At 39.5% G+C, this 11,793-nt stretch overlaps 1 protein-coding gene and 1 pseudogene across 1 annotated transcript in view; one reads left to right on the plus strand and one right to left on the minus strand.

Annotated features, from left to right (window-relative positions):
* The window catches only part of Nt5c2 (5'-nucleotidase, cytosolic II), an 80,744-nt gene extending 70,128 nt beyond the window's left edge, over positions 1 to 10,616 (minus strand). Inside the window, exon 1 of the mRNA XM_013017771.1 lies at positions 10,502 to 10,616. Coding sequence (XP_012873225.1) covers positions 10,502 to 10,602 — 101 coding nt within the window. The 5' untranslated portion in view covers positions 10,603 to 10,616. The remainder of the gene's footprint in view (positions 1 to 10,501) is intronic.
* On the plus strand, positions 4,570 to 6,071 carry LOC105986571 (annotated as a pseudogene).
* Positions 10,617 to 11,793: the final 1,177 nt, after the last annotated feature.

Below are 11,793 nucleotides of genomic sequence, written 5' to 3' on the forward strand. Positions count from 1 at the left end.
AAGAAGAAGAAGAAGAAGTAAGACTGGCTCCAGTGGCTCATGTCTATAATCCTAGCTAGGTTGAGATTCAAGGACAGAGGTTTGAAGCCAGGAAGGCATCTTATCTCAAAATTAACCACAAAAACTAGAAGTGGAGCTATGACTCAAGTGCCTTGAAAAAAGTGTCTTTTTTTTTCAAGTGCTTTGAAAAAAAAAAAGCTCAGGAACAATGCCCAGACTAGCACTAAAAACAAAAAAGGAAGAAAGGAAGGAAAGAAGGATGGAAGGAAGGAAGGGAGGGAGGGAAGGAGGGAGGGGAGGGAGGGAGGGAGAGAGGGAGGGAAAAGAAAAGAAAAGAAAGACAATATAGAGTAGACTGGATTACAACTCAACCTTTCTGGTTGCTGTGAAGTATAGAGAATAGCAAAGACAAAATACAAATGAAGGACTGGGAATGTGACTTAGTGGTAGAGTGCTGGCCTAGCATGCATGAAGCACTGGGTTCAATGCCTCAGTACCACACAAACAGAAAAAGCTGGAAGTGGCACTGTGGCTCAAGTGGTAGAGTGCTAGCTTTGAGCACAAAGAAGCCCAGACCCTGAGTTCAAGCCCAGGATTGGGAAAAAAGAGAGAGAGACAGAGAGAGAGAGAGAGAGAGAAAAGAAAAAATTCTAGAGAAAAATTAAACTACTCAGGTATGGTTGGGTTACACCTACAGTCCTAGCTAACTCAGGAGGCTGAGATCTGAGGATCGCAGTTAAAGCCAGCCCAGGCAGAAAAGTCTGTAAGATTCTTTTGTCCAATAAACTACTCAGAAGAGGCCAAAAGTGGTACTGTGGCTCAAGTGGCAGAGTGCTAGCCTTGAGCAAAAAGAAGCTCTGAGACAGTGCGAAGGCCCAGAGTTCAAGCCACAGGATTGAAAAAAAAAAAAATTAAAGTTGCTTCTTTGAAAAGATCAAGAAAACAAAGTTAAGTAACATAACCTCAAAAGAGAAGTACTATAAACAGAAAAGAAAGAAAAGACATTATTACTAATCTTAGCAAAATGCCAGCATTTCAGGTGACTGATAATTGGACAAATATCTAGATATATACAAATTACCAACACTAACTCAAGTAAGAAGTAGAAACCGGCAAGGCCCTGGGTTTGATCTTCAATACAGCAAAACTCAAAACACAAACAAGATACCATTATGATCTCAGCCTCCTGAGTATCTAGGATTACAGGTGTGAGCCACCGGTGTCCTGACTTTGAACCACCAGCACCTGCTAATCTCATACTTGTGATAGAAGACTGAAAGCTTTCTCTAAGATTAAGCACAAGAAAAAGGTGCCACTGAAAGAGATTGAAGATCTAAATAATGGAAAGACATTCCACATCCATGGATCAGATGACAATATTAAGACAGCAAGACTCCTCAAATCAATGTACACAAATTCAATGTAATACCTAACAAAATTCTATGAACAGAGATGGACCCCAAAAATAGTCAAAACAACTTTGAAAAATAACAAAGTTAAAGGAAACATATCATGATCTCAAAAGTCACTATAAACCCGCAACAATTAAGACTAAATGGGGTGTCTCTCTATTTCTCAAGAGCACCCACACTCTGTTAAGAGTCTGCCCTTCCTTTTTGCTTGTCTGTCTGCTTTTTGTCTGCTTGATTACTTGTCTACTTGCTTTGCTTGCTTACTCAGTAAAAGCTCTGCCAAGTTTTCTTACCAACATGAAAATAAAAGACTGAATGGTACTAACATTAAGAAAAAACAAATACATCAGTGAGGTAATTAAAAAAGCACAAATGCAAACCTACATATTTATAATGAACTTATTCTTGACTAGGCTGCCAATGCCATTGGTTATAAAAAGAATAATCTTTTCAGCAAACAGTGATGGAAAACTGGATAGCTACATGGAAAATAATGAATCTGGACATCTATATTCTGTGTATTCCATATATATGGACCCCATCATATACAAAAAGTAACTAAAAATAGATTAAATTCTAAGTGTAAGAGCTAAAACTATAAAACAGAATAAAACACTGTGACTTTAGATTAAACAATGATTTTCTTAAATATGATAACAAAAGCCTAAGCAATAAAAACGTAAATTGGATTTCATTAATATTAAAGACACTTGTACTTCAATGGACACTACCAAGAAAGTGACAAGTCAATCCAAAAAATTGAGTAAAATATCTGAAAATTATGCAAAGATCTCATATTCAGGATGTATAAAGAACTTTTACAGCTCAACAATAAAATCACAACTCAAAAAATAGGCAAAACCAAGCTCTGGTGGCTGACAGCCATAATCCTAGCTACTCAGGAGGCTGAGATCCAAGGATCACAGTTCAAAGCCAGCCAGGGCGAGAAAGTCTGTGAGAATATTTTTTTTTTTTTGGGTGGGAAGGTCCGGTTGTGGGCCTGAACTCTGGGCCTGGGCGCTGTCCCTCAGCTCTTCACTTCAAGGCTAGCGCTCTACCACTTGAGCCACTGCGGCACTTCCGGCTTTTATTTTTCTGTTTATGTGGTGCTGAGGAATCAAACCCAGGGCCTCATGCATGCAAGGCAAGCGCTATACCACTGAGCCACCTTCCCAGCCCCATCTGTGAGAATCTTATCTCCAATTAACCCCCAGAAAACCAGAAGTGGCGCTGGGGCTCAAAGTGGTAGAGTGCTAACCTTGAGCGAAAAAGCTCATGGAGAAAGTTCAGGTCCTGAGTTCAAGCTCCATGACAGACAAAAAAAAAAAAAGGCAAAAGATCTGAAAGACATTTCTTAGAATATATATCAATAGCTAATAAGAATATGAAAAGATGCTTTCATAAGGAAAATGCAAATAGAAATCATAGATACTTCACACATATTAAAATGTCTATAAGTGGAAGTGGTGCTGTGGCTCAAGCAGTAGAGCAGTCGCCTTGAGCTGAAGAAAATGTCTATAATTAAAAGATACCAAGTGTGTGAAGATGCAAAGTAAATGGAATCCTCACACATGCTGAGGGGAATGTAAAATGATACATCCGTAGTAAAGTATGGAAATTTTTTGTAACTTAAGCATAAGGTTACTATATAAGCCAGCAAATTCTATAGCTAGACCTACAACCAGAAAAAATGTTAACACAAAACTTGTACATAACAGTAGTAGTATTCATAATGGCTCACAAAATGGAAACAACCCAAATGGTAGGCAACAAATGAATAGAAAAATATAGTATGGTATATCTTACCTGTACAATGGAATGTTTTTCAGCAACTAAAATGAACTAAGAACTGAACAGACACAGCATCAATAAACCTTTAAAACAGTAGGCTAAATAAAAGAAGTCGGATACAAAAGGCCATATATTATATGATTCCGTTTGTATGAAATAGGGCTGGGAATATGAAATATTCATAATAGGCCACAGAGATAGAAAGTAAATTCATAGTTATCATGTCCAAGGAAGAGGGAAAGGAGAAGTTATTGCCACTGAACAACTGGTTCCTTTTTTTATGTGTGCTGGTCCTAGGGCTTGAACTCAGGCCTAGGCACTGTCCCTGAGCTTTTGTGTGCAAGGGTAGCACTCTACCACTTGAGCCACAGCTCCACTTGTGAATTTTTGGTCTTTAATAGGAGGTAAGAGTCTCATGAGCCTTCCTGCCCAGATGGCTTCAAACCATGATCCTCAGATCCTGAGTACCTAAGATTACCACCATGAGCCACCAACATCTAGCTAAGAAGTTCCTTTTCAATTAATAAAATGTTCTAGAATGGGCTGGGAAGGTGGCTCAGTGGTAGAATGCTTGTCTTGCATACATAAGGCCCTGGGTTCGATTCCTCAACACTACATAAGCAGAAAAAGCCAGAAGTGGCGCTATGGCTCAAGTGGTAGAGCACTAGCCTTGAGCTGACAGGGTAAGGGACAGTGCCCAGGCCCAGAGTTCCAGCCCCATGACCGGCCAAAAAGAAAAAAGAACAAAATGTTCTGGAATATCACAGTGGTGATATTTGCACAATCTTATAAATACAGCAAATCCATTGAGTTGTACATACTATGTAAGGGTAAATGTTATGGTTTTTGAACTGTGCCAGTGATTCAAGCCTATAATCCTAGCTACTCAAAAGGTTGAGACGTGAGAATGTAGGTTCAAAGCTAACCCAGGTAGACAAATCCAACAACTAATATTCAAGTAACCAGCAACAAAAAGTCTAACTGGAGGTGGCTCAAGTGGTAGAACACCACCAGGAGCCAAAAAGCAGAAAGAACAAAGTCCTAAGAGTTCAAGCCCTACTATTCCCCAAAAGAAATGTAAATGTAAAGATATAAAAGTACTGAGACGTGTTACAATACAGATGAAACTTGAAACTAAGTGAGGAAAAAAAACATAGGAAACTAGAGGCATGGCTCAACTGGTAGAGCATCAGCCATGAGCCAAAAGGCAGAGAGAACAAAGCCCTGAGAGTTCAAGTCCTAGTACTGTCCAAAAGAAATGTTTAAATGTAAAGATATACAAGTATTAAGATATATTACACTACAGATGAGACTTGAAACTTGGAAAAAAAGACACAAAATATATGCAAGATTATATTTATATGCAATGTCCAGAATAGCAACTATTAATGAGTGGTAGGTTTCTTTAGGGGATAATGTAAATGTAAGTTAAGTAGTAGGCAAAAATTTGTCAATATATAAAAACCACTGAATTGCATAATTACATTTTGTATTATATGAATATACTTCAATAAAACTGGTATTTCAGAGCTGGGCACCAGTGGCTCACGCCTGTAATTCTAGCTACTCAGGAGTCTGAGATCTGAGGATCTCAGCCAGCCCAGGCAGGAAACTCCATGAGACTCTTATCTCCAATAAACCACCAGAAAACTGGAAGTAGTGCTGTGGCTCAAGTGGTAGAGTGCTCACACCTTGAGCTGAAGAACGCAGGGAAAGCGACAAGGCCCAGAGTTCAAGCCCCATGACCGATAGAAAACAAACAAACAAAAAACCTGGTATTTCAAAAAAAAAAATTGCAGGTGGGCTTCTAGCCATCTGAAGAAGAGACCTTGGTGTTTGGAGGATTCTGACTAGTTGTCTCAGCTATTCATTAAACACTAGTGCTGGCTGCATATGTATATGGTGTATTTTCAGAACAAGCCCAAATAAGAGCATGTGGTGTCAGAGTTTGGAAACAGCTATTTGGAGGCACTCATGCAACAGCTGGGGCAGCAATGACCTCCGCATCAAACCTGTACAGTGGATCATGAAATACCAGCTGCTGCTCAAGGATTTTCTGAAGTATTACAGTAGAGCTGGGATGGATACTGAAGAGCTAGAGCAAGCTGTGGAGGTCATGTGCTTTGTGCCCAAGCACTGCAATGATACAATGTCCCTAGGGAGACTGCGATGATTTGAGGGCAAACTGACTGCTCAGGGGAAACTCTTGGGCCAAGACACATTCTGGGTCACAGAGCCTGGGTCTGGGGGACTGCTTTCTTCCTGTGGTCGAGAAAGACATGTGTTCCTCTTTGAGCAAATTATCTTCAGTGAGACCTTGGGAGGAGGAGCACGAGGCAGTACACAGTCTGGATACATGTACAAGAGCAGTATCAAGGTGAGCTGCCTGGAAGGAGGGAAACCTCCAAGTGACCCTTGCCGCTCTGCACTGACCTCCAGAGGGCCAGAAGGTGGGATCCAGAGCTATGTCCCGTGGGCTTCAGACTCTGCAGCCAGTCAAGCCTGGACAAGTGGCTCATATCCTGGAAAGCCAATGAGACTTCCTCAACACACTGCAGTCACCCATTGAATACCAGAGATGAGAGAGCCAGACCAACAGCCTGGGGAGGCCAGCAGTTCCTGGTGGGGATCCCTGGGAGAATAAGGCCTGGAGACCAGGCCCAGGTCAGCATGTACACACCCATCAATGGCTCTCTTCCTTCCCTGCTGTTGTTACCCAAAGAGGAGGTAGCCAGAGCACCCCTACCCCAGGACACACAGGCTCTCAATGATACCCCAAAGCTCCTCAAGTCTCTTCCAGCCCTTCTAACTCCAAACAGCCCTCCCTGTCAGGCCAGACTTGCCAAGCTAGATGAAGATGAGCTGTAACTGGTAAAGGCCATGGAGGTAGTACTGACTCAGCCACCTGTTCCCCAAGGAACTTGAGCACTCCAGAATTCTTCCCTCTTGCTCTCTGTTCAGAGGGTAGGCAAGGCTGGAAGAGATGTCAACTTGGAGAATACCTAGCCCCCAAAAGACTTCTTTCTGCCCAAGGAACACAGGATCCTCCAGCTCCACCCCTATGTATGCATCACAGTCACCTCAAAAGGATGTGTGGGTGGTTGGGAGGGAGGGATAGGGTGGGGACCAGATAGATATTATTTGTTTTGGTTTTGATTTTATGTCTTCTGAGAATAAAAGTTTTGGTATATCAAAAAAAAAAGCAGATTTGGCTGGGAAGGTGGCTCGGTGGTAAGTGTGCTTGCCTTGCATGCATGAGGCCCTGGGTTCGATTTCTCAGTACCACATAAGCAAAAAAAGCCAGAGGTGGTGCTGTGGCTCAAATGGTAGAGTGTTAGCCTTGAGCTGAAGAGCTGATGGACAGCACCTAAGCCCAGAGTTCAGGCCCCACAATTGACAAAAAAAAAAAAAATGTAGGTAGATAGATATAAAGATTTAAGTTGAGGGGCTGGGAAGGTGGCTCAGTGGTGGAGCGCTTGCCTTGCATGCATGAGGCCCTGGGTTCCATTCCTCAGCGCCACATAAGCAAAAAGAAAAAAGCCGGAAGTGGCGCTGTGGCTCAAGTGCTAGCCTTGAGCTGAAGAGTTGAGGGACAGCCCCCAGGCCCAGAGTTCAGGCCCCATGACTGGACCAAAAAAAAAAAAAGATTTAAGTTGACACAAATGACAATGTGAAACTCTAAATGGCTTATTAACATATGAAGAGAGCCAGCTTGTAATTCAAGCTACTTAGGTGGCTGAGATCTAAGGATAAGGGGTTCAAAACCAGTCCAGATAAGAAAGTGTCTGAGGCTCTTATCTCCAATTAACCACTATAAAAGCCATAAGTGGAGCTATGGCTCAAGTGATAGAGTGCTAGCCTTGAGTATAGTAGCTCAGAAACCTCACTCAGGCCCCAAGTTCAAGCCTTAACGTGAACACACACAAAAACAAAATGTCTAACCTAATTATTCATCAGGAAAATACAAATTCAAACCAAAAGGAAATTTTACTATATATGTATCATAATAACTTTTTAATTAAACATACAATTCAAAGCAATCAATACTCTCATACATCATAGGTAGAACTATAGAGCACTGTTTGGGAACCCTATTGGACAATATCTACTAAACCTAAACATATGCTTACTCTATGTGCCAACAATTCCATTCTGCAGTAGAAATCAGGAAAACTTACTGCATAGCTACAAAAAATAGGTTCAAGAATGTCTATAGAAGCAATTATTTTCTCAAACTTAATGATATTGACATTTTTGGTATACATTACTACTAACTTCAGCACATATATGGTGACATAATAATCAACCTGGAATCAGAAAAGTTCTATCACCCCAAAAAGCTCTCATACTATCCTTCTGTAGTTAAGACTATCCCTCTTCCACCAACTCCTAGTGATTGGTATAAATTACATAGGATACTCCTCACCTGCCCCTTATTCCTTTTCTCCCCTCCCTTTTTGTGGAACTAGAAATAATTTCATCCATACTACGCAAGCATTCTACTACTGAGCTACATCTGTGACCCAGATATAACCTTTATAGCTGGATTCTCTGATTCAGCATTAGTCTTGAGAGCCATCCACATTATTGTAGGTATCATTACCTTATTGTTATTTAGCCTGATTTATATTACAATGTACATATATACCTTAAATACTATAAATTCTATGTGTACATATACATACAATGAATAACATCCATATATCCTTAAGTAGTTAAGAGAAAAAGAAATTAAAAGAGATCAATCTGTCTGCCAGTTTATCTGCATATAAGCTGATAACTTGCTTTTGAAGCTATAAACATTGCAAACATTTCTAAATTTACAAATGAGTCAAACTACCAGTATAGAATTATTTTACATGTGTAAATAAGTTCATTTTTATGTAAATACATAAATACATTCATTTAAATTTGAGAAGAGACAATTCAACAGCTTTAAATATTAAGACTTGTTGGGCTTGGAGACCTAAATTGTGATTAAAAATATTTTCAGATAAATATACAAAAGTCTTCTTTTTTGTTTTTGGTTTTTTGCCAGTCCTGGGGCTAGAACTCAGGGCCTGGGCACTGTCCCTGAGCTTTCTTTCACTCAAGGTAGCACTCTACCCTTTGAGCCACAGCACTACTTCAGGCTTTTTCTGTTTATACAGTACTGAGGAATCGAACCCAGGGCTTCATGCATGCTAGGAAATTACTCTACCACTAAGCCACATTCCCAGACAACTTTTATCTGATTTTAAAAGAAGACTTTTTGGCTGGGAATGTGGCTTAGTGGTAGTGCGTTTGCCTAGTATGCATGAAGTCCTGGGTTCGATTCCTCGGTACCGTATAAACAGAAAAAGCCAAAAGTGGTACTGTGCTCAAGTGGGAGAACTAGCCTTGCATGAAAGAAGCTCAGGGACAGGGCCCAGGACCTGATTTCAAGCCCCAGGACTGGCAAAAAAAAAAAAAAAAAAAAGATCCAAGCACTGACAGGTCACGCCTGTAATCCTAGCTGCCCAAGAGGCTAAGATCTAAGGAACCCAGTTAGAAGTCAGCTCAGATAGGAAAGTTCATGAGACTCTTATCTCCAATTAACCACCTGAAAAGTGAAGCGGAGGCTCAAAGTGGTAGAGTGTAGCCTTGGGCAAAAGAAGCTCAAGGATAGTACCCAGACACTGTGTTCAAGCCTGATCTGAGTTCAAGACCAACAATAAATAAATAAAATAAGACTGATTAACAAATTTACAGGCCCAGTTATTAAATTTCAATTTAATATGTTAAAAAAATACTGCTGAGTTCATAAACACTATTCATAAGGAAAAAGCAAATTCACTAGCAGAAATTTTATATTATAATCGTAAGTACTTTAAATAGTTAAAACCAAATACCTGATTTCAGCATCATAGGCACAGTCAATTTGAAGAGGTGATGAAAAATCTAAGTGTTCCATCCTTTGACTTGGCAAATATAAATTCTGAGCTATACTTCTACTAGTTATTAAAATAAGGAACTATGTAACCTGACTACTTCACATCACTATCATGTAAGCAGCTTGGACTACCTTCTGATTATATAGCAAAACATATTCTAATGAAGGGTTTGGCTTGATGATTAGCCTCAGAAGACAGCAATCACAACAAGGAAATGAAGGAAGAACAATAGTCATACATTCTGAAGTCAGCTCTTAATAATGACACGTGACCATCATTTCCATATTGAAGTTTAGAAGACTTAGTTTAAAAAATGGCTAGAAGTTAGATCTTTACGTAAAACTAAGAACAGTTTATGATAATGATTAGCATAAATAATCTAATTTATCCAGTTGCAAATCACCAACTCAAAATGTCTTTAATTTAGAAAAAAAAAGACTTAAACCAAGTGTGCCAAGTGAGGTGGTACACATATGCAAACCCAGCACTCAGGAAGCTGAGGCAGGAGGATCACAAGTTTAAGCCAGCCTGGGCTACATAGCAATACTCTTATTTGGGGGGAAAAAAAAGTCTAAAATTTCAAGCTTGAAGATGGTTATGTTATTATTCCTATTGTTTCAAAATGTATTTTACAATGTGAAGAATGTAAGGCTATCTAAAATCTTCCAGGAAATACTATTCCAAGTGAGTCAGAAATGTATTCAAGTTATGATGTATTAAATGCAATTAAGATGGTTACTAGATGATGTTTGTAAGAAGCTTAATGTTTACTAGATCACTGTCTAACTCTATCCTTTGTTTCTCCTGCTAAAAATGTTGCCAGGTATTAGTGGCTCATGCCTGTAATTCTAGCTACTTACTCAGGATGAGGTTGAGATCTGAGAATTCTGAACAGGAAAGTCTGAGACTCATCTCCAAATAACCAGTAAAAAGCCAGAAGTAGAGCTGTAGTTCAAGTGTACCACTTGAGCAAGAGCTAAGGGAAGGTGCCCAGGCTCTAAGTTCAAGGACCAATACCAGTCTAGCCCACCCCACCCCCAAAATAAAAGTATCTCATATAGTTCAGTTATACATAGCTAGCCTAGCATATGGAAAGACACTGGGAGGGGAAGACAAAAAAAAAAAAGAAAAAAATTCATTCCTATTAACTTAGGTGAAATTTTCTACAGCTAAATGCATTCTTTTCTTAAGCGTTTTTATTAACAGACATAAGAAGCAATAAGGTATACTAGTAGCTAAATGGTCTTTCAGCTAGATTCAAACCACAAACTAGTTACATGACCTGTTGCAAACTACTTCTCAGTACATTAATTTCCATCATGTGTAAAATAAGGTTGTGCCCACTTAACAGAGCTGTTTTGAGGATTAAACAGACAAAATACTTACCGATGATAGGCTTCTCGTCGATACTTTTTTAGAGCATGCTTATCCATGTTAGCAGGCATATCAGCTGCATTCTGTAACCGATCACTCCAGGAGGTTGTCATTTTATATGTGTACTGAATTCTAAAAAAAGAAAAATCAGAAATTTAGTCGGATTGGCATCAGTGTACTGATAAATATTTGTAGTATTTTCCAGCTTTTGTCTTTTGTGGATAGCATTTCTGTGAATATAATGTACAAAGTACCAGTTGTCAGTTCTTTAGCTATACATATTACTGTTCATAATATTTTAGGTAATCAAGATTTCTTTTTTTTTTTTTTTTGGTCCGATTGTGGGGCCTGAACTCTGGGCCTGGGCGCTATCCCTCAGCTCTTCAGCTCAAGGCTAGTGCTCTACCACTTGAGCCACAGCGCCACTTCCAGCTTTTTCTTTTTGCTTATGTGGTGCTGAGGAATGGAACCCAGGGCCTCATGCATGCAAGGCAAGTGCTCTACCACTGAGCCACTTTCCCAGGCCGGTAATCAAGATTTCTATATGATATTTATAGAACAAAAGGGGTTTTACTAAAAAATTTAAAATTAAAATCCTATTGAAGTGTAATATTAACTTAGGAAGTTATTTACTAGACTATTGGTAAGTGAAATTACAAAGGCTAGCGGTATAGCTCAAGTGGTGTCTGCCTGATAAGCCTGAGGTCCTGAGTTCAAATTCCACTGCTGAAATAAATACACAAAAATAACTGGACCTTCATTAATATAGTATATTTGACATGCTATATACTACATATGCTAACCATATACATACTATAAAAACCATATAGATATAACTATATATCTATATACATAGATATTTAATACATAGATTTTATAATATTGCATGCTACATAGATATAAAAGGGTAATACGGTCTTTTTGTTCCATAAAGAAAGTCCATGTGGTAAATCTGGACCATTTTAAGAACTATAAAAAATGGACAAAATGTGAAAGTAGGGAACTACAAAGCAATCAATGATGTGTTACTTGGGATGACAATATGTTACAGAAATATAAAAATCAGAATTTAAATTGACAAGAAATCAGAAGGTCTTTTTCTATTCAAAAAGGATTATGGCGGGGCTGGGAAGGTGGCTCAGTGGTAGAGCTTTGCCTTGCATGTATGAGGCCCTGGGTTCAATTCCCCAGCACCACATAAGCAAAAAGAAAAAAAAGCCGGAAGTGGCGCTGTGGCTCAAGTGGTAAAGCACTAGCCTTGAGCTGAAGAGCTGAGGGACAGCGCCCAGGCCCAGAGTTCAGGC

The sequence above is a fragment of the Dipodomys ordii genome, unplaced genomic scaffold (genome assembly GCF_000151885.1).
Source record: "Dipodomys ordii isolate 6190 unplaced genomic scaffold, Dord_2.0 Scaffold36, whole genome shotgun sequence".
NCBI lineage: Eukaryota > Metazoa > Chordata > Mammalia > Rodentia > Heteromyidae > Dipodomys > Dipodomys ordii.